Source organism: Oreochromis niloticus, linkage group LG16 (genome assembly GCF_001858045.2).
Source record: "Oreochromis niloticus isolate F11D_XX linkage group LG16, O_niloticus_UMD_NMBU, whole genome shotgun sequence".
Classification (NCBI taxonomy): Eukaryota; Metazoa; Chordata; class Actinopteri; order Cichliformes; family Cichlidae; genus Oreochromis; species Oreochromis niloticus.
The window spans coordinates 26,428,435-26,455,566 of NC_031987.2; the positions used below are offsets into that span (position 1 = coordinate 26,428,435).

The window sequence follows — 27,132 nt, forward strand, 5'->3', positions numbered from 1 at the left end:
GTTTTCAACATATCGTTTTCAAATTTTGGGTGATGGTAGACATCAATACCAGCTCGAGCTGATTTAATTTGAGCAAAATCAGATCAATGTCAAGGTCACACCAAATCTGTAAAAACTTTTTCTTTTAATTTTTTATGGATCGTCTACTTGACCTTGACTTTTATTGTTAGCGCCCAAGGTCAAAGTTCAGGGAACCATAGAGTAACATATTAGATGAAAGGGCATGAAGAGAGCTGCACAACACACCTTTTATTTTTCAACACAATGCAATGATTTTTGCAAAATCACACACTGTATGAATCTAACTTAAAATGCCAAGTTTTTACAGCTTGTAGGAACCAATTCAGCTCCATTAGGAATTAGGAAAAAGCTTTAGTTTCCAAAAGTTTAATGGTTGCTCTCTGAATGCTCATGTACCTTAACCCTGACACCAAATACAGCAAGTTTTATTTTTTTCCATTACATCTTTACATCAACTGCTTTTCCTCATGGATGATATGCACCCCTCACCTCACCTTTAGGGGATGTGCATGATGAATAGCTCGGCTAAATTTCAACTGGATCGGCCTTTGTTTTCTCCCATGTGTATATCTAAGTCAATCGACAAATTGCTAAGTTGACAGCAGTACAGTAAGATGGACTTCAGCATGATTGCTCAGAGCAGAGTGTCCCCCATCTAAAGAAAAAAATGTACCCACTATGTCTGAATAAAGCTGGAGCTGACACTAAAGTGAAGCATGGTGGTTTTTTTCTCTCTTTTTGACTAAATAAGTCAGTAGCAGCAGCTTGACACTTGACTGCTTTCACAGCCTATCCTTTCATGTTTCCCTTATTTCAAATTCTTTTGTTAAAAAAGGAAACGGTAATAAATCTCAAATTTGAAAATAAGCTGTCACAGAAGAAAAAGCAAGATATCAAATTACCGGGAAGCTGAATGAAAATGCTAATTTTACAAAAGCCACAAACTGCATTGTCCCAGCAAAATGTGTCCATGTAGAAGCAGCACAGCAAGTACAGCACTGACTGATACAAAATGTGCGGTTGGAGGTGATCACTGACCTCTGATGGAAACCTTTGGATGTTCTTTCTTTGTGCACTCCGGATGGGTCAGGGGGTCCAACGAGGATGGGGTCGGGGTCGTTGGGACAGCGGAGTTCTGCGTGAAAACAGCCGGGAGGAGAAGGAGTAGGAAGAGGCCAGCCATAGACGAGGGGGCGGAGTCCTGTGAGGACGCAGTCATGGTGATGACCTCTCCTCTAGCTGTCAAGCTGGGCCTCCGGGATACAGCTGGAGAAGAGAAGAAATGACTTCAGCACCTCAATGCAACATTTCTACACCTGGCTTCAAAGGAACGAAGCTCTCTCTGAGTCACTTCAAAATCGGTTTTTTTCCCTCTCTCTCTCACAGACTTTCTATTCCTGAGGGCTTTCCTGAATGAAGCACAGGAAAACAGAAAGAGACTGAAAAAAACTGTGCAAAGGAAAAACATTTTGATAGAAAGGACATCATTGTGGGCTGAAAAAAAAAAGAAACAGACAAATAGAGGGTGGCTGGAAAGATGAGCTAGAAAGCTGAGTGATATGCAGGAAATAAATGAATAGAGTTAGAGGTTAGAAAGACTCAGAGTGGGGAAAATCTAGCCAGAACGAGCCTTCTTAAAGAGGTACCCCACCTCTGACCCTCGAGATAATTATTTAAAATGTGCAATTAAACCTCTAAAGTTTATTTGATGGCTGATTAAAACAGGAAAATTGAACCCAATTGTGGACTGTTCAATGAGGCAGAAGGTTCCAGCAGTTAGTGAAGCAGCATCGAGTTCACTTAAAATCTGCGACTTTCAGAAAATGTTTGCACAACTTTGATCCTTGCATACACCTGACATCCTGGCATGTTTACTGCACATGTGATGCATTTCAGCACATTAATGGTTTCTCTCGCTTCCTCTGAATTACGTCTTATGCAAACAGACTTTGGCAGACTTACACGCGGATGTTTCCAAATGCACACACACACAGAGACACTCCTGCTTCCCCGGTAAATGTAATCTCTTCCAGTTATAACATATGAGTCTACAGTGCGGCGCTGAAACCAGCAGTTCATCATCTCCCAACCCCGCACTCCTTACGATGTTAGCTTAGCGGAGTGTAATGTTATTAAAGTAGATTAAAAACTGAGAGCATCAACTTTCTGCAGCACTTTGGCTGGGTTACATATCTCTGTAGTGTTTTCCTCACTAATGCTTCAATCAATAACAAATTATTAGCTTGGTTGAGTTGCAAATCAACCATATTGCCCTGCAATCAATTATCCCTCTCACTACAGCCGGTAACTAATTAGGCAAATGCAAATAGTGCCCATGTTTGTCATTACAATACAGTGGAGTCAACCGGCCTCTCGCTACTGCCAACTAAAATAATGTTGATGAAACAGGTGGAAACATTCAGTGCAGTCTGCAGTAGACTAGATTCAGTGAAGCTGGATGTGTTTCAAGCTTTAGGGCTGGTTGTTTCGACTACACCATGATGCAAAAGGAAAAAAAAAAAGAACCTTTTGATCATTTGCCCATATTTTATTTTGTGATTTTATAATGTTTGTCCTCCAGTCTGTAACATAAAAAAAAATTACACAAAAAAATGACCGAATCCTCTTTATGGGTTGCATGCGGGCCACTCGAGCCGGCAGCTGTCGGGGTTTTTGTTTCGTTGAGAGGAAGCATGAATATTTGAGTGCGTCATCAAGTTGAGACTCTTGAAAACGCATCAAGCCATTGTCACGTCTGCACGCTCTACCTCTTCTACTTTTGTCTTTCCTCTTATCAGACTTTACCTGTCATTGTTCTCTACTCTGAGACCTTCAGCACTTTGTTTTACTTGGTTTTGCATCTTCTTTTTCTTGCTCAACTCTCAACTACTATTGTTGTGCATTTAAGGAAGATAACATCTTCCATTTGCAGGCTATGATGCTTCCTAAGCTAAACCTTCATTTCACCTCAGAAATATAGCAAACAGCAAACCTTTACTGTCATTCAGTCATCTGGAACTTTTAGTACACACTTCAATTTTCCCCGCCTTGGTTATTGTAACTCACTTTTCATGCGCATCTCTCTGTCCTCCAGTTAGTGCAGAACGCAGCACAAAGCTGCTAACAAAAACTAGCCGGCGTTCACATGTCACACCTATTCTTGCATCCCTTCACTGGATTCCAGTGATATAGTATTAACAGACCTAAAAAGCTCTACATGGAAAACACATTTTTATAGATTAGCTTACCCTTAATCTTTTCCCCTTTATTTTAGAACATCGTTTGCGTGCGTGGAGGTGTGTATGTTGGAAAGAATGTGTCATAAGGCTGATTATGTGTCTGTTTATGTGTCTCTATGTTTAAACGTGTAAAATTATCCTTAACATGTTGCAAAATCACACTAGTCCTCTCTGCAATCAAGTAAAACACATATTTCCTGGTATCATCATCAGTATCAGTTTCTGATTAGAAAAAAAAAAACACTTCTATGTTGGCAAATAGTGATTTTATCACTAAATTTTGACTTAGATAAGGATAATGAGGTCTGTGCATCTGGCAATGTCATGCAATATATATTCAGTGAAAAATATGACATTTCAGTTTTTATGTTTTTTTAATAGCATTTAACCTTCCTTTTGGCCTTGTGCAATAAACCCAAAATCCCTAATGCTTTTTTTCTCTTATATAAAGTAAATAGAGCTGACACCCTTCGGGGCGATCGTGGCACAAGAGTTGGCAGTTCGTCTTGTAATCGGAAGGTTGCTGGTTCGAGCCCCGGCTCCGACAGTCTCGGTCGTTGTGTCCTTGGGCAAGACACTTCGCCCGTTGCCTACTGGTGGTGGTCAGAGGGCCCGGTAGCGCCAGTGTCCAGCAGCCTCGCCTCTATCTGTTCTAAGTAAAGCGTTATACAAATACAGGCCATTTTACCATTTCTTTAACCAAAGTTATGTAGTGCGACTTCAGCTGTTCAGGAGGTTAAAGCTGAAAAATGTGGCCATATTTTTAACCTCTTCCTATAGGACGTCTGTTAGTTGCATAACTCACATGAGTACTTTGGATCAACGAGTGCCAAATTATCTTTCTAAATTCTCTGCATAACTTGTTCGATTCCTCCTTTCAAAAGTTGCATTTATCACAAACAAAGCTCAATGTTGTGCATGCAAGCAGAGATATGACAAAGACAACCGTATAAATGGTCAAGAAAAGTATTTCTTCCAACAGATTTGCCTTTCACTTCTCTCTTTTTTGGCATTTTCACTTTAACTAGATACCTCACAGCAGAGTGAGACATGACACACAGAGAGAGCAGGAGAGAGACAGTGCAGGATGACACCCAATTAAGGTTCCAAGGTAAAATCAAACCAATAATATTTTATTCAAGGGTATGAGTTTTATTCTTTAGAACATGTCATTTTTAAAAAATTTCTATTATCTGCAGGAGCAGCTTTGGCAGGTGCTTAATTCAGACTAAATCACTGAGTCCTGAAAGTCAAAGAATGACTCTACAAATCCTCTCATTAGTTAAAAAGCCGGGCTGAGAGCAGGCAGGCCAGGAGATCATGACAGATGACCGGGACTCTGCTGTAAGCTTGAAATTGTGGTGGCCGAGCTATCTTGGCACGGAGACGCACGGGGGGGGAACTGTACTGTCAGCAGCAGAACGAGGCTGGTGTGTGGCTGTCAAATATTTCTGAGGAAAGGCATGTCATACACTCAAGCAAACCCAGATGCACTCAAATCTCAGCACCGAAAACAGGCAGAATCCAGACATGGACAGCTGGTCACACTCCATATTGGGTCACAGCGTGCGGGCAGAACTGATGCATGCTGTGTGCCAACATCAACTCCTGAGTGTGTCCGTACACACTTGTAAACCAATGTGCGTGTGTGTGTTTATGTGAAGCGAGAATCTTTAAGTCAGCTCCAAAGAGGCCCGATAGTGCCCATCCAATTTCCCATCCTGCTGTGTTTGGGATTAGCAACAGTTTGTCGGCGAGGAACCAGGACAATCAATACCACAGAGGAAGCTGTCCATAGGCAGACACACATGCGTGCACGCACACACACACACACACGTGCTTTTAAAAAGACTGTGAGCCACTGTTCGCCTGTCAGTTGATCATTCAGTCAGATACAATGAGTTAATTAGAGGTACACTATTTGCTTAGGACTTAGAGGATACCTGTGTGGATTGGACTAATAAATGTCCAAGCACGTCTCTTTGTCAATAATTTAAGGTGAGGAGGAGAGAGTCTTACTGCATAGATGCTGTGAAAATGGTGTCTGAAGAGTACGTTTTTGGTTCTTTTTAAAAAGTAAAACTACTACAACAGCCAGACAGCTTTTTTTAAAAAGAAAAAGAGGATGGAAGGAAAATCCACTGGTGGCCTAGGATGAGGAGGTTTTGTGGTCTCCAAACTGAGAGAAATAAAAGACTGTGAACTTTCAGACACTGTGATCTTAGATTTCTGTACTTTCACTGCTCTTATGAAATATTTCTCACTCGTTTTAAAGGCCAGCTGACATTAAATTACATTCTTAATAACATGTTCTGCTTTTTACTTTGAGTGGGTATGCAAGTACCTTAACTTGGAATGCTTACGATGTCCCGATTTGGCTTGACAACATGTTTCATTGGTATGCTATGAACATCCTCTGTCCAAGGATGCTGAATATGGATCCTTTGCACTTGTCCAAAACATTTCAGCCTTGGATCTCTAACTTTGTCTCCAAACCGCTCAGCCTGAGCTGTCCTTCTGATATGCTCATTTCTATTCTTGTGCATCCTCACAACAAAAACCTGCAGCTCTACCACCTTTGAACAATGATACACAACCAACCACTGGGAGGCAGGACCCCGAGTGCCAAATAAAATATGTAGATCATCAAGAATGACATTTTCTTACCAGAATGATCAGAGCCTAGGTTAACAACCACCGCCATCGGAGGTCCCGATGGAAACTGTGCTACCTCTGGGCAAAGACAAAGGAAGAGGAGAGGGGTCCAGCATGGTCGGGAGCAGCAAGAGAAAAGCAAAGGTAGGAGTGTGGAGGCGTGAGTAAGGGACTGCAGAAGGAAATGACGAAGACCACAGAGAGGAGGGCATGCAGAGAGTTGGCGTAACAGAAGAGGACGCAAGGGTGAAGGTGAAATGGAGACAGATGATCTGCTGTGGCGACCTAAGACGCTGAACAATGATATACATTAGCTTTTATTCTCACAGTCTCCTTTTTATTCAACGAGGAGTCAATAAAACACACAGCTGGGAAAAGTGAGCTGCTGTTTCCACTTTGAATACTATAGAAGTAAGAACACTTAAATGTACCTTCAAACAAATTCTAACAAATCCCTGTCCCCATGGCTTGTATGCTATACTGACCTTGGCTTTTACCTGAGCTGCAGCATGCCAGCTGCTGTCAATCAAACACAGCTCCAGCTGATTAAGACTTTTTTTAACCTTCGCTTAAAGCGGGACTTACAAACAATACTTTCTTTTTGCATTTCATCTGAAAATGGCAGTGTGAGAGACAGCAAACAAACCTCTTGGCTATCACGCTTTAGCTTCTTTATCCCTATTTTCTGTTTTATGATGTAACCAGTTAGTATTTCTCACTTCTGAAAGCCCACTTCCAGTCATACGCTTCAAGGTTTTGTAAATGACATTTTGCATCATTAAATTTTAATCAACCCCTCAGCACGTCTTATTTAGTTCAACTTGAAATGCCTGAAAAAAGTGTCAATGTTAGCTAGCTAGCATTAGCTTGTTAATATTTTCTTAATGGGGACAAACTTCATCTAATGGCTGAAACCTTTTTGGTGGCTGGTCCCATAGCTAAGATGATGACCACTGAAGAAGAAAAACCTATGCACTCACAATTTACAAGCATAAGTATAGAAGTATGCAATATTATTCCTCTTCATCTGGTACTTTTTTTTTCTTTATCGCCTTTCTGCCATGCCTGTGGTCGATAAGATCATCACTGAGCGTGTATCTGTTCCCCTGCTTTCATTTGTTCTTTGCTAGATTCTCTTGTTACCCTTCACACTCAAACTTTCCACAGCCAAGTCCTCGGTTTCTTTCATGGCACTCTCTTTTTTCTAGTTCCTAAAGCTCTCCCTCTGTTTGATACTTTGCCTGTTTTTGGATTTCACCTCTATTGTGCTTCCCTTGAACTTCACTATCACTTGGGATTAATATTTTGGATTTTAGTCTATACTTTGCATGTTGTGCCTCAAACTCAACATTAAAAAAATTGATAGCATTACTTCATTTTACTATCTTTTAAAAAAAGGAATGAATTTGAATATTTAAGTGAATGAACTCTCTTACCCTTAGCTGTGTACTTATGTAGGCTAAAAACTCATTTTGACTTAAATGTTTCAAAGCTAAAGGCAGTGTGTTTCCTGCCCAGGTGTACTGCATTAATATCTCACTGGGATGCTTCTATGTGGTTGCAGCATGTTGTAAACAACCCAGAGCAGTGCATCAACTCAGTTTTATTCCCATCGGCTTGCAATTAAAAGGAAAGGCAATTTTGGAAAGCTGAACTTACACAAACAAGGTAAGCTGTTTATTTATTTATTTATTTTAATAATAATTTTAACTCTTTATCCAGGTGGCAGCCTGTAAATCTAAAAATTTCCCTCTGCAAGCTTCCACAAGTCCTCGCCAGTGCCAGCACGTATCTATGGCAACAGAGCGGCAAGTTGGTAGTTAAGCAGCAGGAACCAGGTTGAGTGTATTTAGGCACAGACCTCAACAGGCTCCTGAGGGGGGGGGGGGCTGGATGACGGATTGCCCAATGATGAATAGGAAGTGAAGACAATGAAAAGCTTGGAGTCGGGAAATATGAGCAATATGTATTAAATTAGGCAAAAAAATAAAAATGCATTCAGTAGGTAGACCTAAGAAAAGGAGGAAATCAAATACAATCCAGCAACTTTGCTATCAATAGTACTTTTGCAAAGCTTCCACACTTTCAGTTTTTGATGAGATCATAGGGGTGGTGGCACATGGCATTGCCTTATATTTAAAAGTGCAGCAGATATTTTTTCCTAATATATATATATATATATATTGCAATATACAGTATTTTCCAAGTATATCTAACTTCTTAACACTCAAAGCACATTTACAGAAACGTGTAGGTTGTACAAGTGTCATTCATCTACTTTGGCCTCACAGTTTGACACAAGCCTTTCCATTTAGGAAAGGCTTGCTTAAAAATCCCAGCTACAACTACAGTGGGTCAACCAACTCCCTAGTCAAATCCAGCTGTATGACGTGTGATTCGATCTGCTTTATATGCAAAATGGCCAGTGTGAAAGAATTGCTCCAAACTGGTGCATCTGAGGTTTATTGTTCACAGTTGCAACAATCTTGCAACCAAAGACGGCCTGAGCCAGAATGCTGAAGGTGTCTGCTAGGAATATGGGATGACCATCTCACAATGTTAATGCAGCTATGACTTCTATCTCAGAGCAACCAAGTGGAATGCAGCAATAACATCAATAGATGGTAGTAACACATTTAAAAAACAAAATGTTATAGATTCCAACAATAAAGGAAATCTAGCTGAGCTGCAATAGTACGAGTCCTCCAGCTGTTATCATGACAGCAACAAGGAGCTTACAGCATGGAAACAAACAGGATGAATTGAAGCCGTGTGATATTGCCCTAGTTCAATTGCTATTATCACTCACAGTCTATACAGTATGTGTCAGACTTGATGTCCTAACTTATGAGATTGATGGAAACGTGCCTTAAGGTGGCAAAGAAAACTGCTGCACTGCCATAAAACATCATGAACTGGAGCCAAAAATTTTAAGAGCTGTATGGATGCTCCAGGCTGACAAAGAAAAGCCTGAAAATGGCTCTTCCATTGAATAACCTCTGTTCTCACTTCTCTCCTTCATTTACTTGAAACTGTGGTGTCAAATAATGGTTCAGCCTGACAGCCTTGGCTCCAAATGTTACTGTTCACCTTCAGCCTGAGAACAGAAAAAAATAAAATAAGGGCCGGGCAGGGGGCCATAACTGCTATTTTTCAAAATGTGTTTGTCAGATTGCAACACATTCTTCCAGGCAGCCGGGCCACTCGTCAGGTGACCGCGAGCGATGCAGCCCCCAAACCCCCACATCTCACATCTACCTCTCTCTTACTTTCATCACTCCTTATTTGCTCAGCACAATAGAGACAGTTACAGAGCAGGAGTTTCCGGAGTCCACCCCACCTTTGCTGCTTGTTTGCCTCTTAATTTCCACCTTGCTTGCAAGGAGGGTACCTTTAATTACAAGTCAATGCCAGCTCCCGGAGCACAATCTCATCAGAGTCTGCTATGACACTGATTAAATTGCTTCTGGCCCGTTGGGAAGCAGTTCCTGCCTGGATAAAGAACTGTCTGTTTTATGCCATTTTGGAGCAGGAAGGAAGTCTGCGTGACCAGTGGGGTGTGTGCGTGGAAAAAGAAGAAAGAAGGAAAAAAGAAATCCGTGTTTGTTGCTTTTAAAAAGTGTCATCATAGACAGCAGATAAGTGTAATCGGTCATTTCTACAGCAAAGCTCTTTTTTCCCCTTGATTCGTTTGAAGTGATTAGACATCATTGTTAAGTATCTTTTACCACTTTTTCAAGTTAAGCCCCTCCAGAGCTTTAGGTGCATGAAAAATGTGTTGTTCCTACAGAGCCTGCTGCGATCCCAGTGCTCATCATTAGCTTTCATGGCACAGGAATACAAATACCTCCTCATCTGAAAGCTCACAGGAATCCTCTCTCACACAGAAATGAATTACAGCAGAAGGAAATAACACCTGTTTCCTCAAGGAACTGCATGAAGATCCATGCCTCCAACTCTGCGCGTAAATCAACGGGTTTTTTAAAAAAAGAAGGAAAAAAAAAACAGAACAAAAATGAAGCGGGGCTCGTTTCACACCTGTCGCTTTATCTCACCGTCATCTCCGCTCACTTGTGTCTTTACACGTGCCTTTGTTAAATTAATCCAAACGCGCTTTGTGATGAAGGCAGAGAACCGCACTACAGTTGCACATTCCTGTCCTATTCAGCCTCTCTAACTTGTGTCCTCGGGGCAGTTTGGTCCAGCCAAAGCTACATTGACCATGTCTAATTCGACTCAATAGCTCAACCCCACCAATCTCTTTAATGCTGGCATTGTGATAGTGGGGAGGGGGGAAGGGGGCTCCCGGGAGTGTTGAGGGAGCTGCGCACAATATGTAGACAACACACTTTGGGGAAGGACACACAAAGATGAAGATGATGGCGAAGATGGTTGCAGGGTCAGACAGAAGCCTTTTTTTTTACTCCATTCTTTTTTCTTTTTTTTTTTATAAAGAAGGGGTTACGGAGGGGTCACGGCAAGCATCTCTTGTTATTGAGTATCTTCAATCATGCTTGAGAAAGCAGACACAGGCAGAGAAAGGCTTTTCCATAGGAATGAGGGAGGGCTGACCTCAGACCGGGGAAAAATGTGCGTGCGTGTCTCTGTGTTTATGGGAAACATTGAGTGACAGGGCTGATGAGGTGGTGAGGTTGGCGGGTGGGCCGTCTGGATTATGTCCGATATCAAATCAGAGGCTGCTGCGGAATCGAGGCGTCACGGTGCCTCAGGGAAGGTGCCATCTGATATACTTGTAGCTGCAGACTGTCAGCCGAGATGTGCTCTGAGAGGAGGCAGAATAAAGAACACGGCGACAGAGAGGAGAAGAAACACCGGATATGTCTGCACACATTTTACTCATAAGCTTGTGACCATGAACGAATGTGTGAAGTACTGTGAGGACGGTGGGAGTATCTGACACCTGCCTTTAGTGCACTGATTTCTTTTATTTCGTCATAAAGGGAATATGTCAGCGTCTGTTTCTTCCCCGGTTCATGAATCTGTTTTCTAATAAATCAATTGCTGATATCTGCAACTGAAGGACATAATTGAAGTGAAAATGTCAACTGCTGTTGTCTTTCATCCAAAAGCGGCGCGTAGTATCATCATAATTTCTGTCATAGGAGATAAAGTCAGTTCGTTGCTTATATTCTTATTAACTAGGCCCCTATACAATATCCACTCGATAGTTACTCTGTACCGAGGCTTTTTCAGAAATGCATCAGTTAAATTACAATATTTTGTCATTCAGCGGGAGATGTGCAGCGATGCTCCTCCTGCAGACATGACAGCATATTTATAGAAGGGACTGCAATATTTCACACCTGATGCACACGAGAGAGCAGGGAGGAGGGAGGAAAGAGGGGTTTATTAAAAAGAAGTTATGCAACAAAGAAAAGGATTCATATTGCCTGCTTTTCTAAAAAAAAACATTTTTATCATAGTTTTTAAAGACAAAAACTAGTTTTTTATTGCTCATGAAAACAAGACTGACTATTCGGTGCCTTAAAACTGTCTTTTTTCATAATATTCGCCAGTTTATTAAACTAACCTTTTAAGTGATTTTGAGAAAGCAGTCTCTTTCTCTCTCTGCGTGTTTACCCATGTAGTGCTGCAGTCTTCACCTCACTCCGACAATGCTGAAACTGTTTTGGGACTGCGACCACATCTGCTCCGAGACTGCTGTTGTGGCTTTAAGGGAAAAAAGGAAACCAGCGCGCCTCCTCTGGTGCTGATTTGCGAGAATATTTGGGAGGTAGATACATTTAACACATTTTAACACTGAATTTGGACACATGGATGAAATGATGCAGATATAGTGGACTTTAAACATTTAAGGCCCCTGAAGCTCTTACACCAGCTTTCTGCTAATGAAAACTATAAGCTGCATATAAAGCGCAACAAAAAAGCGAGTACGTGGACATTGTTTTGTCTGGAAGGGCTCGAGGTAGAGTTTTCTTGATCTGATTTGTGAGCACATATTAGTCATGTCTAGCCTCAAATTAATAATCTGTGTGCACTAATTAGCAATTTGTTCCATTAAATTAATAACTAGTGCCCTTAATGTGCAAAATCATGTCCTCATATTACATAATTTCATCTCAAATTAGGTTAATAGCATTAAGTTACTCCAGCAGTCAGAGCTGTTTGAGTGTGGCTGATCAGTTAAAGAGTTTAGGCAGCAAAGAAATCTCAGTGTTTCATTGTAGAGGAGCCCACAGAATTTCCCAGAATTTAACATAAGTCAGACCAGTCAGAAATCTGAAGTGGTAATGGTGCAATCAGCTGGAAAAATTAGTGATATTTCACAGTCTGTGTAATATTTCTTTTCTTCTATAGTGCAAAGGAGGATGCGTTGGTGGGGCGTTGAAACTGTAATTAGAATCGATTTGTTTCTTAGAACAAATCAGATTAGAGGACTAGCTTCAATAAACAGATCCTTTTACACTTTTGGCTTTGCAAACGCCCTCAGGTAGCCTCAGGCAAACGGCCCTAAATAGGTGATCAAACTCACGCTGGCCTCTTAGAAACGTGGAACTCAATTATATGTTGGATGTACTCGCAGCAAAAATCAGGTGAAGAGTATGATTTGGCCAGGAGTGATTGTACAAGAGTTTGATTGAAGGATAATGGGCTGAGGCCAGACAGACAGCTATTAATGGTCAGTAGACGGCCAATCAGGCTATCATTACACGATTTGATTGACACGCTGTGCCGAGGGGAGGCTTGGTCGAGGCTCTGTGTAACATAAGATACGCTGGGAAACGTCGAACCCCACACAGACTACGCAGACGGACAGGAATACAAATTCAAACCTCGCCTGCGTCTCACATCAAACACACACCTGTGAGTGCCAGCCATTTCATACCTTTCTACAACCCTGGTAGGTAATAATACACTGTGTCTGGCCCTCAGAAACTCTATTATGATTTCACTTGGCACTGTCAACCGCAGTCTCACACCTTCATTCACACACACAGAAACTATAATGTGATATTATCGACTGCATTTCTCTCTGTGTCTACCTGATACTGTTTCATTGTATGAACTGGGAACCCCCCCCAGGCCCGTATTGATTTGAACTCACCCAACTAGTTCAGAGAGCTGAGGGAATAAGAGACTGTTCAATTTTGGCCAACAGTTTCACATTAGAGCGCTACTATACAGGCTGAGCTCAGGTGCATTATAGGAAAACAGGGTGCAGCTGGCCTCACGAGTGAAGCAATCTCACAGCAGTTTCAGAAAACCATGTAAATGCCAAGGGTTAAGCATGAAACAACTGTTGCATAGGATTCCTGGGAGTCAGGAATGTAGAAAAAAAGAAATGTTCTAGTTAAAAAGCGTGTTTAATTACCATAAATAATGTCTCACCATATTCAGTGGAAACAGTCAATGGTCTGCAGGCCCGCGAGCACGAAAGCTGCAATGATTTTGAACATAAACTGCGTGGATTTCACAGTCTAACTGCAAAAGTTCAGATATTACATCAGCCCTCTTTAAAAAAAAGAAGGAACAGATGTTTCTCCTTTAAATGGTCTGTGCAAGCAAATGTCTAAACCTCCAGAAATGTTACAAAAAACAACAGCAAGGAAGCAAAAGTGATAGATTCTCAAATATGATAAGCTGAAACCACTAAATGTTGGCCAATTTTGCTTTGAAAACAATCTTTGTAAAATGTGTTTTGTTTCTCCAGTCTGGGCCTTTCTTCTTGTAGGAAAAGAATATTTAGTAAAGTGAAGACGGGAAAATTACGCTAAAAATTCACAGTTTTACAAGCTGACATGTTTTAGGAGGTCAGAAGAAAATGGGTAAGGAACTTATTAACTAAAACCAAGTCTTTATATCTGGATACAATGCATTTAGTATTCAGTCAGAACATACGGATGTAATTTATTGTACATCTCCACTGTTCCTGAGTGCTGCCCTTTTTCTTGTTTAGCAGAGTGATGTGTCAGAGGGTCAGAGGTACGGTGTCTAGATGATGGGCTATTAGGGAACAAAAAGGCAAGGGACATGAGTAACCACTCAAACAAAAGGTCTGTTCCACACATTTCTGTCTTGACGCAGCTACAAAAGAGGGGGCTTCAGAGCCGCCGAGCAGAGGTTGTTAATTGGAGAGCCAAAGGTCACTAAGAAAAAGGTACGGTTTGGCGGCTGGCTTTGGTGTGTGTGTGTGTGTGTTTTCATTCCGCTTTCTGTGCTCATGCTCTTTTTGCTCAAAATGAGAACTGATTAGATGTGAATAGTAAGGGCTGGAAAGGCGAGGTATGTTTAAGTGTTCTAGCAAAGGAAGTCTGCGCCAGTACTTTTTGAAATAAGGCTGAATGCTTGAACTTTTTACCTTGAATAAAACCAAAGTAAATAAGCCTTAAGAAACTTCTGCTGAAAAACATGAGCTGACTATATCATTCCTGTTGACGATCGACTGATTTATTTTCCAGACGATTCTCAATGTGACTTTTGAAGTTGTTTACTTAGTTTTTTCTCCCGTAGTTCTTCAGATTCATTAAGTTATTAAAAACATGATACCTTGTGGTATGTTGCAATGGGCTCTTATTATTATTATACAAAACATTTAACAGAGTAAACAGTGAAATAAAAAAAGTCCACTTGATGTCCTCCACTTCAGATTTTTGTAGCTTGGATTGATTTTGTCTTAGGTGACAAAACACGTCGCAGTCGAATCAAACTTTAAAAGTTAACTGGTGAAAACGAGTAGCAGAGCATCTTTTGCATGGTACCAATGTAATTACATTCAATCATGTATTTGAAATAACTGAATGAACCTTGCAGGTATAATTATGTTACAGGCAGATAGAATAATTTATAATAACGACGCTTACGAGAGGCAAATAATCTTTTAAAAAGGCACGTCAAAAGCATTAACATTACTTTATCGACTGATCATGTTAAAACATACTAAGTGTTATAAACACACCTTTAATTTCCTGCCTCACATCGGTGAAACTGCAAGTTCTGTAATCTGTTAATTTGTTGGTATCAGCCACAACAACAACACAGCCACCAGTTGTGTTACTGGCCCCACAAATTCCAAACTGATGCATGTCCAAATACACCAAAGCTCATTTCAGTTCAGGCATTGCTTAATCTCATTCAAGGACACAGGCGATCTCGGAGACCTGGCGTGCTTTCAGATCTTTTGGTGTGTATTGTCTGGGCTGTTTAATGCCCTGTACGATGAGATACAGACACAGCAGGGCGATGGAGGCTGTGCCGATAACAGCTGATAACACGAGATAGCGGCGTAAGACTACTCCTTGCTTTCAGACATCAAGGAGCTGCAATGACACAAACCATCTGAGGAATCTTAACTAGCTCACCCATCAACACAACAATGTGTTCATGTGAGGTGTAAAGACCTCGAAAAAAATTGGAACCTATTCTTTGCTACCGCTGAGAACCTCTCGCTGCTGCTGCACTCCTGATGCACAGATGACCTCCAGAGTGCAGGAGCCTGCTCTGTGCGTTATTTGCACCACACGCGTGCCAGCCCTTCCTGCCCTATAGAGCAAAGCAGGCATTATGAAGCAGGGATTCAGACAGCTCACACTTATTAGCTGCTATCTCAAGGACGACACGACGCGCTCTGTTCTAATTAACTGGAGCGGACACCAAACAAAACGCACACAGAAGGCAGAGCCAGACACTGTAATTGATGAGCAAATTTATTACATCCGACTTCAAAGAGAACCCAGATCAAAACATATCACATGATGAGTAAAGCTAGAGATACACGATGTGATGGGTGCAACATGCCCAGCGCACAAATACAGACTTATGAAGGTGCGGCTGCTAATGCGTGTTTGTATTACAGCTTGCATCGTGGCATTAATAATTACTGCGGCCTCGTCTTTGTGTGCATGTGTCAATTTTTAATACTTGAGTATCGAAAGGGAGTACAATGTGAGTGCAGTGCTTACATAACTAAAATAAAGACATGCCTTACTGTGGGTAAATGAATAAAGTTTTAATATAGTGTAGCACAGTTTAATATTTCACATAATCATTATTCTCTAAAATGATGCTGAGCCATTACATTTGAAAACCTGGGAATATGCAGCTCTTACACAAACTTTCCTTGTTTGTGTTTTTGGTGAGAGGTGTGTTCAAGTTGTGGATGAGTTCTCTCTTCTGAAACTTTCATCTGGGGAGAGTGTGAACAGTACCATGAACACCTACTGTGGAAAAGTCTTGAGTTATCCTTCATTTTATTCAGAGTTTGCGAGGAAAATTGGAAATAGGTACAGAAATTTATGTGCAAACATAAGTGGAAATACAGTAAATATGTGTTTAGTTCTAATGAGCTTCATCTGTAGTATTTGGTACCACACACGATCACTAATTTCCAGTCCATTTGGGGTCAGGAATAGCTTCTTGACAGCCATCTTTCTATTGAGACAATTTCCGATTAGATTTTGATGAACATTAAAAATCAACTGAAGATCCAGGACTAGGACCGCCCCCATTTCTTAAGACCATGACTGTCAGATACTGTTGGTCTGCTCTGGACAGTTTTTCGATCCGCCACTTCTTCTACTTTTATCCTCCACTTGTCCAGTTTCCTCAAATAATTTGAGGACACTGCACACCATAAGATAAGTTTTTGACTAATAGCTCCTATATGATTTTATATTTGTCAAACTTTTCACAGATTCACTAGATTCGCTGCTAGTAACAAAGTCCCTAAAGGTGCAATTTAAAACCGTTTCTTCACTAAGTTAGGAGTTGTGTGTTGATATAGCACTGGCTCATAGCTTGAGTTAGGTGCCTTTTTTTATACTTAAATCATGGGTAGGCACATGGTAAGTGGTTTAACAAATGAGTCCTCTGAAAACAGACAGGGAGTTGATTGAAAATTAGTGAGAAAACAGCCATCGTCCAAAAAAAAAGACCTTGAGAAAACCTGGAGAAGAAAACTTTTTTTTGCCTCTGATGATCATTTTTACTATCAGTATATTTCCTGGTTGTTTGCTTTGTCCAGTCAACCAGCCTGAGTCAAAGTGAACAAAAGGCACGAAACCTTAAATCTGAGAGTTTTTTTTCCTTTTTTAAAATAAATGAAGCAGCGGTGTTAAGCTTATTCGCTCGCAGGCACATACGGCACAATTCGATCTTGACTGGGTCAACAATCTTTTTCATGTTTTGCGGCAGAAGCTTTGGTGAATCTGGCCTTCAGGCTGTACATTTGAGCCAGCCATAATTCATTTCAGTGACTAATCGAATCACATCTATGACAATATTTCAGTATTAATTAAAGATGAAAAACAGCTTCAACAAACAACACTTTCTTGACTGTCTTCCCAGTTGATTATAGTGTCTGCCTTTGCTAACATTGCAATTAACTGCTGTGTTTGCGAGCGCGATGCAGGAAATACCCCCTGCCAATTAAAGAGAGGAGGGTTTGCTGAGTGTTATTAGCAGAAGTGATCCACAGCCATGATCCCATCAACAGCAGCCATGCTCAGGGACACGCAAGGGGCAATGAAAAGAGCCGTGAGCCTGCTGCAGAGCCTGGCGTTTCACTGGATTCAATCCCGCAGACTGCCCTGATCACTCACCCTGGACTGTGGGCAGGAACACATTAAGGGAGCACCCATATCACAAACACCCACAATAGCACACATCCACAATGGCGACCTAGAGACACACACACACACATTCCAGAGGCGGTAATCACGAGTTTTACCAGGGCTTTTTGAAGAAACACATCAAATTTCACAGCCTGCACACAGCTCATGACATCTATACTGGCAACAAAGTGTCTGAAACCCTCATATTGGGCATGAAAATGGAGAAATATCTTTAAAACGCTGACTCTGAATAAAAGTAGGATATATGCACACCAGCAGTAATGGTGAAATACATTATTTAAGTGACTATATATTAAAATATATTTACATTAACTGCAAAATGTGCTGGATGTGCCAGTCTTCTCAGAGCACAGTTGTTATCATTCTAGGACAAAGAGATATCTTCTGTCTAACAAACAAGAAAAAAAAAAAAACTACTAGATTTTTGTTGTTGTTGTTGTTTTACATAAAATTTTAGTCAAATTAAATAATAAAATACATAAAAACATAAATTGAAAGTTGTTTTTTAACTATAGGAGAATCCAAAATCCCATTCATGCGTATAAAGCTTATCTGTGAGGTGTGTGGTAGTAATCTCTATTAGTTTGTGTATTGTTCTACTGCACATTGAGTATTTACATACCACATTTTAATCTTCATTCATATCAAACTTAATTTCAAAATAAATACTACGACGTTTTTATTATGCATGTTTGCCTTCTGTCTTTTCTGTTGATAGCTTTTGACATTTTACAGGTAACGCCCTTTTCTTTGTCCATGCAGCCATGGCAGTAAGTGCTGTTTATGACTGTGACCCAGTTCCTCCATTTATTGCAACCATTCGCTGGTGCTGTGAAAAATAAACATATCACTGAATAAACTGGTACCTGAAATAGAGAGTTCTGAAGCTTTCATTCATTATTCTTTTTTTTAAATTCAGGTTTTGCCTATTTATAAAATGTCAAACATTTAAGGTCATATTTTTGCATTTCTTTTGAGTACAGATTCCACTTTCGCGGCAGCATTGCTCCTCTTCTCTCTGTTCTATTTCTGTGGCACTGAGCTGGAAGAAAAGCACTAATGAACCCTTCTGCTTCTTGCAAGTTCCTTTCCTTTCTCCGCTGGTAGATCTGAATTGCAACTTCACAAAGCCACCCTTGCCGTTACCGAACGCACCCGAGAAGCTTTAACCGCCAGGAAAGCAGGGCAGGATCGGAACTCACAGAAATGTAATGTGACATGAACGCTTAAGTTTTATGGCCAGGGCTGGAGTTTTGTCCGGCTTTGTTCCTAATGTTTTATTTCCGAAAACGAGCGAGCTCGACGAACCCGCTGCAGATGAGATGGTGATGATAACACAGCCCTTTTTGCTAGTGTGTCTCATTATTAATTCTATTATGGATAGCTTCCTAGCATGGAGCCCCATTAGACAGAGTTAGCCCACTAGAGCACAGCAGAACTCAGGTTTAATTGACACCACGGCACACACGGGAACGTTGAAGAAGGCATGATCTGAGTGCATGACTGATCAACGCAAATGCCATCCTTCTCTCACGAGAGTGTGAATTTCGAGGAGGAAAACAGCAAATGTTTGAATTAGTTTTCCAACAGGAAAGAATGCAAAATGAAAAGTATGAAAGCAGAAGCCCTTAGTAGCTTTAAATACGACTATGAGGCACAACTGCAGTTGTATGAATTCTGTATCCTCTTCTAAACATCAATATCAAGCTTCAGCTGAATTACCTTAGTCCACATAAGGGCCGACAGTTCATCTATAACAGACACATTTTCCCTCTCGCATGGTAATGGCACACTGCTGAAGTGTGTCAAAGTGATCAATCACAGGCAGGCTGATAACAAGCTTGTGCCAAATGTTTAAAGAGCTCTTTGTGCCTATGCTGTGCTGTGTGTGAGCACATACTGGCTCGGATGGCAGCACCGAGCTCAGGGCTTTGGTCATCCAGACACAACACAGGCCATTTGTTTAGCTCGTTACTGTGCTTTTTTATGTGTCTTCTGTTATAGCGCTCTGAGAAAACACTAGAGTAACGTGACAAACAGAAAATAAAAAAGAATAGATATCAGATTCATTGTTCGGCATTTTCGAATAGCTTTATTGAATTTTATCTGAGAAAAAGCTTTCTATATGGACATTGTGGACCTGGCTCGGACATTTTACTTGTTCACGTCTGAGCCGTAGATGAAAATAAAAACTTAATAACAGTCAAAGAAAGCCGCAGACACTTAAGTCTCAGACACAAGTTTTCAAAATTCGAAATGAGAAGGCCAAAAGAAAATTACTCATCGTCATTATCGAGATAAGTGGACGTTCCAGGGCTAACGCACACAGTGATTGATTTTTATTGTACTTCTTACCCGGTATCAAACTTTGTAATTGCAATATGAAACTTTGCCGGTAATCATGTTCAACTCCTTACAAATGGCAGACAATCTTACATTACCTATGGGAAAGAGGAGCAGCTGGCGCAGCAAATGCTATGACAACCTTGGAGACTCTCGCCGGATATCCCCGCAGAAAGGTAAGGGGCAGCAGACGAGCAGTCAGGAAGCATGAAACCACAGGAGGAAGCCAGCAATGCAGAGGAAAAAGCTCTCTGATTCATAACTGTGAGATCGTTACACCACGAAACTAAGGCATTCCACCTCTTCCAAATATTGCTACAAACTGCATGATAGTGGCAACACAACTATGTGCTAATACAGAAACAGAACAATAAATCGCTGACTTTTAACTGAACAAACTCAAATGTTAAATTTAATTAACATTGTCTAAAACACTTTAATGTGATTTAAAACTGTCTTAAACGTGTCTTAAAACTGCATATACTTTAATGGCCAATAGGGGGCGACTTACTCTGGTTGCTAAAATACTTCTGATTGCCTAGAACAGTGTTTCCCAACCTTTTGGAGCCACAGCACATATTTCAGAAAAATCACACGGCACACCAACAAACAAAATGTCACAAAAAGCATATTGATAATTTTCCCTGGCGCACTAGGTGTAGCAGAATTGGCTCAGTTTGTCCCCAGTATACATTTTTGCTTTCTTCTAACCACTACTCATGCTAGGGCCCTCATCTGGGTCGGAATTAATTTCTTCTTCATCTTCTTCCAACTGGCAGTTGGCAACCCATTTAATTAGAGCAGGTAATTGTACTGCCCTCTGTTGGAAGAGAATGTAATTGCTCTGCCCGTTACTCACACCGATCGCTTAGACCAGCGGTCCCCAACCTTTTTTGCACCACGGACTGGTTTATGTCCAACGATTAAAAGAAATAACTATAAAAACCAATAAAACCCCTGAAAAACATACATTTCACACCTGAGCCTCAACTCTCGCGGCCCGGTACCAAACGACTCGGGGGTTGGGGACCGCTGGCCTAGAAGACCTTTGACTCCCTTGCTCTGTGACCTCAATAAACAATTTCATCATCACTTTATGGAAAAGATGGCATTGTATTGAATATAAAATATGTTTTGGAAATTTTAGTCATTATTAACCTTCCAGTCGCGTTGAGGGCAAATCTGTCCAATTTAAACTTAAAACACTCATAAATATTGTGTTTTACATCCGATTGCCTCAAGGCCTTATGACATCCTCCACACTATGCACTTGAACATATAAGTGATGATCACTACTTTTCATTGGATTTTGAGTGTTTTAATCAACCTTGTTGCATCTGTTGTGTTCCCAGTCAAAAGTGACCGCCACAACTGGAGGGTTAAGAGTACCAAGATAATGTCAGTTGTTAGCCAATGACCATATGGTGTCCAAGTTTTAAAACAGCCAGACCCAACTATCACTTGTCAACTATCACATCCACCTGTGTAACAAAATCTCACTTGAAATGTCATTGAAAAGTTTTACATCAGAAATGTGTCCATCTTTTATTAAGTGTCTGTGTTGCTCTTTCAAAATGTGCTTTATGTAGAGCTCCTGCTGATGTAATTAAGTTTTTATATGCATGCTGGAAAGGCCCTTTGTTCAAGACAAATTTCCTTAGGGGCAGCCGAGGTTTCATTCATTGGCCCGCGCTTTCATAATTCTTCCAGTTAAACTTTAAACACAATAAAGGCACATGTTCAAGTGTACAGTCACTACCAGGCAGCAACACAGGAATCCAATACAAATCTTGTGTGAAAGAAATTAAGTGAAGGCTTATTGGATTCATGCTGGTGTTTCTCAAAGCCTATAAAGTGGCCGGTACAGCAGGCTGAGCTCTTTCGGCGCTCAACGATCATGCACAGTGGAAACAACAACAGACATTTGATGTGTCCATCGCCGCTGATCACCGACCGCTCTGGTGAATCCTCTTCAGACTTGGACCGTGGACAGGAAACACAGGTGGCATTGTATTAATGATCGGCGAGTTGCCTCCCACTTTGATTACAGAGCACTGATCTGCTGTGAACAAACGACTGATGTGGAGCCACGCTGTTGGGTTTGCGGCTGAGCGTGTGGTAGATGGAATAACAGACAGAAAGCAAGAGAGAGTGGCCGAGCGAGCGAATGCTGCTGTTCCCACCAAATCCATCTTATTGGATTTTTTGCTGTGGGCATTCATCACTCTCTACCGTTGTGCTTCTTGGGGATTGGCTGCAAAAACTTTAATAAAAGCTCACACACTAACAACACACAAAGACACAATGTGTTCAAAGAGCCCTTGTGATTTCAAAACGAGGAATTTTAGCAGAAGCATTAATTTTGCTGTGTGCTGGCATCAAACAATCACTTTCAAAGCCCTCCAACCAACACACACAGATTTTGCTCATAAATGACAAAGAAAAAAATCAGGTAATGTGTGACACTGAGAAGGCCATCAGCAGCAGCTGAGTGAATGTGCATGTGTGTGTGCACGTCAGAGTGTGTGTGTGAGGGCTCTCCTGAGAAAAATGAATTGCAGATGATGCAGCAGGCGGAAAGAGCAGCTCTTTGCTTCCTAACAAGTCTCCTCAGACAACAACCTGCCTCTGCTCTGCAGGCAAAACGGATGCAACAGGTCAGTGGCAGCACTGCTTTGGGAAAATCCAAACAGTGTCAACTTCTCGTTAATTGGTCTGATCTGCGATCTAATAAGCTACGGTCCCGTTTCAGCAGGTCGCATTCAGCTCCAGCTTCACCGCGGTGCTGACCCAGACACGGCTCATTAATTTCAACTTTTTAAGAAAATTTTAAGATTTTTTGACTTTTCACAAGATGAACTGATATACTGCAGCCCACACAGTCAATAAGTGTTTTTCCAGTTGAACATATGTAACAACTGAATGTATGAGGGCTATAAATCCGCATCACACAGCGACAATAACAAAATAAATCCACTGAAAAGTGTTTTGTTCCAAATATACCTATAACTGTCTTATGTTGAGCATAGTTGTGATCCCTCAGAAAAGGAAACACTCTCTAGTTTTCAGTTGTGTAGTTTTCATTAGCAAGTGTGACCTCGCAGTCAGGGACATAGCAAAAGGGTTTCTCTTCAGTCACCCCACAGAAAAACAGCAAACATCATTAAAGGGTTCGGCCCATCCTCACAGAACCGGAGTTACATCCAATAACTACAATTTTTTACCTCCACCAAAGAGGTTATGGTTGTAGGGTTTGCATGTGTGTCATTATGTCTGTAAACACACATTAGCTGGAAACTTTGGATGGGTTCAGAGTGGGGCCGTGTTTAAAATTAGCTTTTAAAGTTTACTTACATCCACTAAGTTCAACCGAATGATTTATTGGTTAAAAGTTGCATTGGTCCTGATCTTCCATAGTAAAATAGGGGTTAAAAAGCTTATTATACATGAGTCCTCACAGTGTATTTCTGCATGGCAGTCATGCCTGAATAAGAAAATAAAGCATTTCAGGGTTTTAGATATTTTCTTCAGTGATTTTCCATTCAGAGGTAAAATAAAGGGCCAAAGGTACGGAGTTTTCTAAAGCTGGTCATCCCTTTAAAGATTGCCTTGCTCTGCCACTGCACACGGTGTCAATTCAAGATTTGTGATTTGTCAGTTGTCATAATAACACCCGAGTAACAGTCACTGCAGTCAAATAGATTTACGGCATCGCTTTGGATCTTGTAGTTTGACACATTTTGAATCTGACACATTTTAAATTTGACAAGGCCTGTGGCACAGACACATTTTGTTCCCGTACACGTGGCATGAAAATTCATGCGATCAGATGACAAGTAGACAGCTAAAAATATAACTGCGAGTGCAGTAAACACACGCTCAGAATCAGCCAAGTTGTACAAGGTCTGGGTTTCATGTCATCGCACACTTTGGTTAGTCAATATGTACAATGTTTCTTACCACCCTGAAGCACCTTAGTCCTCTTGCATAATGTATGGCATCTGGCTGGCTATAGTCTGTCACTGGTTGGTGACAAGTTATGTTGCAAGCCTGTATTGTTATATTGTGACATATAGTGACAATTTTCCGAACACAGAAGTATAATCGACTTCTCTTATGTCTCGCCTTGTGCTCAGAAGCTTGCAAAAGCCACGATGCATGACTTTTGGCTACACTTCAAAGACCAAGGGAGGGAAACTGTGTCACAGAGAAGCAGTGTATTCAGTGAAATGTAGACTGGAACACACTGAAGCATTGTGTTAGATAGTGCAGAAATGGCTTATATTTCAGGAGTCATTTGATAATTTTTGATGTTTTAGTACTTTTCTCTTTCTTGATAACAAGAGCTGGAAGAAGACTGCAAGGTTAGGTTTTCACTATTATAAAACAAAATGTTGAATTTCAGCCTGCAACAAAAGCTGAGGGAACATGAGAGGCACATTCTGCATAGTTAAAGAATTTTAAGAGCTTAACAATCGGCTATAGGTCTAAAATCAGGGTTTTCCTTCATGTCCTTTCCTTTTTTATTGTCCAACATAAACACTATAATAATAGTTTTTAAAAAAAACCAACATATAACTGTATAGTTTAGCAATGGCTCGTTGCCTGCAATCTTCTATGAGGACGAATTTGCCACCAGTGCAGACACATTGCAGCAGTGATCCTATTTATTTGCACACTGGGGAAGAAAAATCTGATCACCAGCTGGCAGCGGAGAATGATTCAGAAGTAGTCCATTTCACATTCTGGACTCATGAAACTACAGCTAAAGAAATGTGCACGACACACACACACATACAGAAACAGAAAAATATACACATGTACACGAACAGACACACACATAAGATAAAGTGGTCAGGCGTTTAGGAGACACCACAAAGCCATTTCCATTTCACAAACTTCACACTGTTCGGCTCAGGGCTGTCAGATCCTGCTGTTCTCAAAAGGACAGAAAGCAAAGGAGGAGGAAGAGGAAGGGTTAGGGAGAGGGAGAGGGATTTAAGATTGCAGCAACACCGTAAGAAGTCAAACAAGTGCAAAGTGTTTTGAAGTGTCAGGGGCGCGGCTCTGAAGTAAAAACTTTGTGCCGCATCCAATCGTCTAAACTTCACGGATGAATTCAAGAGCTCCGAAAGAGACGTCAACCTGGGCGAGATCTTTACAAAAAGCTCATCTGCGTTTTAAAAGATCGCTACATGCAAATGGTTCTTATTCTTCTGAGACAGTTACATGTTGGAATCACAGATGAACAGAAAAAGCTGCAGCGGATCATTTGTTCCATTTCATCTCCTAAACAGTGCCAGCGCTTGGTTCCCATATCGTAGTGTCTTTTCAAACACTGATTACAGTCCAGAGTGTGAAGAAACATCCTCTCCCAAACAAAAGACAGGCGATAGAGCCTGACGCAGTTTGCAAAGATGACACGCAGCTATAATTAAATCTATTGTGATGTAATTGGAATTAAAAAAACATCTCATATTGTGTATAATTGCTATGCGGTCTTGCGGCACAATTTGTAAGCTATGGTCTTCTTGAAGCATAACCCAGGCAATATGCCAGGAAATTTTTGTGATGAAAATAAAAACAAGACTGATCGCTGGCAGAATTATTCCCCGCCCTGACACACATCACGCCTCCGACGCCGCATTTAGAACTCCAAAAGGAAGCTCAACACCCTCAGACAAGCGCCCGAAGGGGCTGTGTTGTGTTGTAATTGTGATATAATTGCTCACAGCAGAAAAAGAAATGTGGCTTCTTGTCTTCATGTAATACAACAGCTAAATGATTCCTTAATTTTTGTTCATTTTCTCATTAGTTTTGTAAATGAGCAGTTTGATCAAGCTGAGCTGTAAATTGGAGGCTGCGGTGTGGATATCTTCATCAAAGCATGCGTGTGGATGGGTTTTAGCATGTACCAGAATCTGAGCATCCACGAAAACTTCAAATGAACAGCGTGAACAAGTGCCACTATCAATCAGCTGCACAAAGAGTACGATTCCCAGAGATCTAATTCCCAGTCTAATCATTAACTATTTGGTGCGGGATGTTTAGCCAGATACATTGGCACTTTTCACTTAAGACTTCACACGTGCATCTAGGCTTGATTCTATATTTTCACATTAACAGAGAGCAGAACTAATAACACCTTCTCCGTCAGTCCTGTTCTCTCATGTTGGCGTGAGGGAGCACAAAAGACCCAGATACTGAAAATACGAAGAAATCTCCTCAGCCCCAAAGCTCAAAGTAATTAATTCTGTAAAGGCACCTAATTCAACCAAAAAGGAGGAGGTCATCCTGTACAAGAATAAGAATTACAAGTAATCCCACTTTGATATCTTGAAGTGAACGTACCTTTTATAAAGTGGGCATAGAAAAGAAGAGGGACTGAAATAAAATCCCGATGACCTCAAGGCACTTTGTACTTATATTATCACACAAAGTCAACTGAAAGACGCTCACGGGTGAGAAAGAAAAACAGGTTTACTTTGCGTGCTTAGAAGAGAGGTGAAAATGTGCCCACAAAAGTTACAAATGTAAGTTAATGGAAACTACAAAGGCTTACTGGCCAGCTGGAGCCTTTCAGAGGTGTTGTTAGTTCATCATATGTCTGTGTGATTTAGAGCAGAGTGTTTTGGTCTTCTCCCATATGTCCAGAGAAATGTAATAAGGGCTAAAGGGCCATTTTGAGATTTTAAATAAGCTGTTGTTGTGAACATCCCTGCAGTTGACCATCCCTTTACCCAATCTACTGTAAGCTAGGACAGGGAGATGGTAAGAAAAGAATAGACTGGTCAACACAAAAACAGTCTGTCCTTCAATTATTTCACTAAACACACAAATTACTATTGGATTTACATGAGGGTGTGTCATATGATGTGTGGTAGAACCACAGATCACGTGTATAAAAATAGCTTTAGCCACATATGGTATCACATATGTTTATGTTAACCACCTGCTGCTGGAACATTGTTACTGTTGGGTACCAGGAGTAACAGTATTTGTTATCCAGTTCATGAGCACTCATCAAAACTGAAGTATAGAGGATATTAGTTCTTAGATAACTTCACTGAAATTGTTTCAAATGATAACAACACTTAGATCACTTCTAGTTTAGTAATTTGACTTAGCTGAGGTGATTCCTAGCACAGAACTAGCAGCATAGTAGGCACCCACCTGTCACTCAAAGTAGCTGTGCCTCTAATAACAAATAACTTTATACCTGTTCCTTTATTTCCCAAGGGGTGAGTGGATGGATCCGCATG

The 27,132-nt window shown here is 40.9% G+C and overlaps 1 protein-coding gene across 7 annotated transcripts in view; it reads right to left on the bottom strand.

The window, feature by feature from the left end:
- Positions 1-27,132, bottom strand: part of sema5ba (sema domain, seven thrombospondin repeats (type 1 and type 1-like), transmembrane domain (TM) and short cytoplasmic domain, (semaphorin) 5Ba) — a 174,898-nt gene that overhangs the window by 103,980 nt on the left and 43,786 nt on the right. For 6 of the 7 annotated variants that reach the window (XR_003216718.1, XM_025903719.1, XM_025903720.1 and 3 more), the window contains one exon: positions 1,060-1,287. Coding sequence is in view for 6 of the 7 variants with exons in the window: in XM_025903719.1 (XP_025759504.1) it covers positions 1,060-1,240 (181 nt within the window). In the remaining variant the exon portion in view is untranslated. Of the gene's footprint in view, positions 1-1,059; positions 1,288-7,351; positions 7,371-27,132 lie in introns of those variants that run through there. The other variant, XM_019352736.2, reaches the window with a different exon arrangement.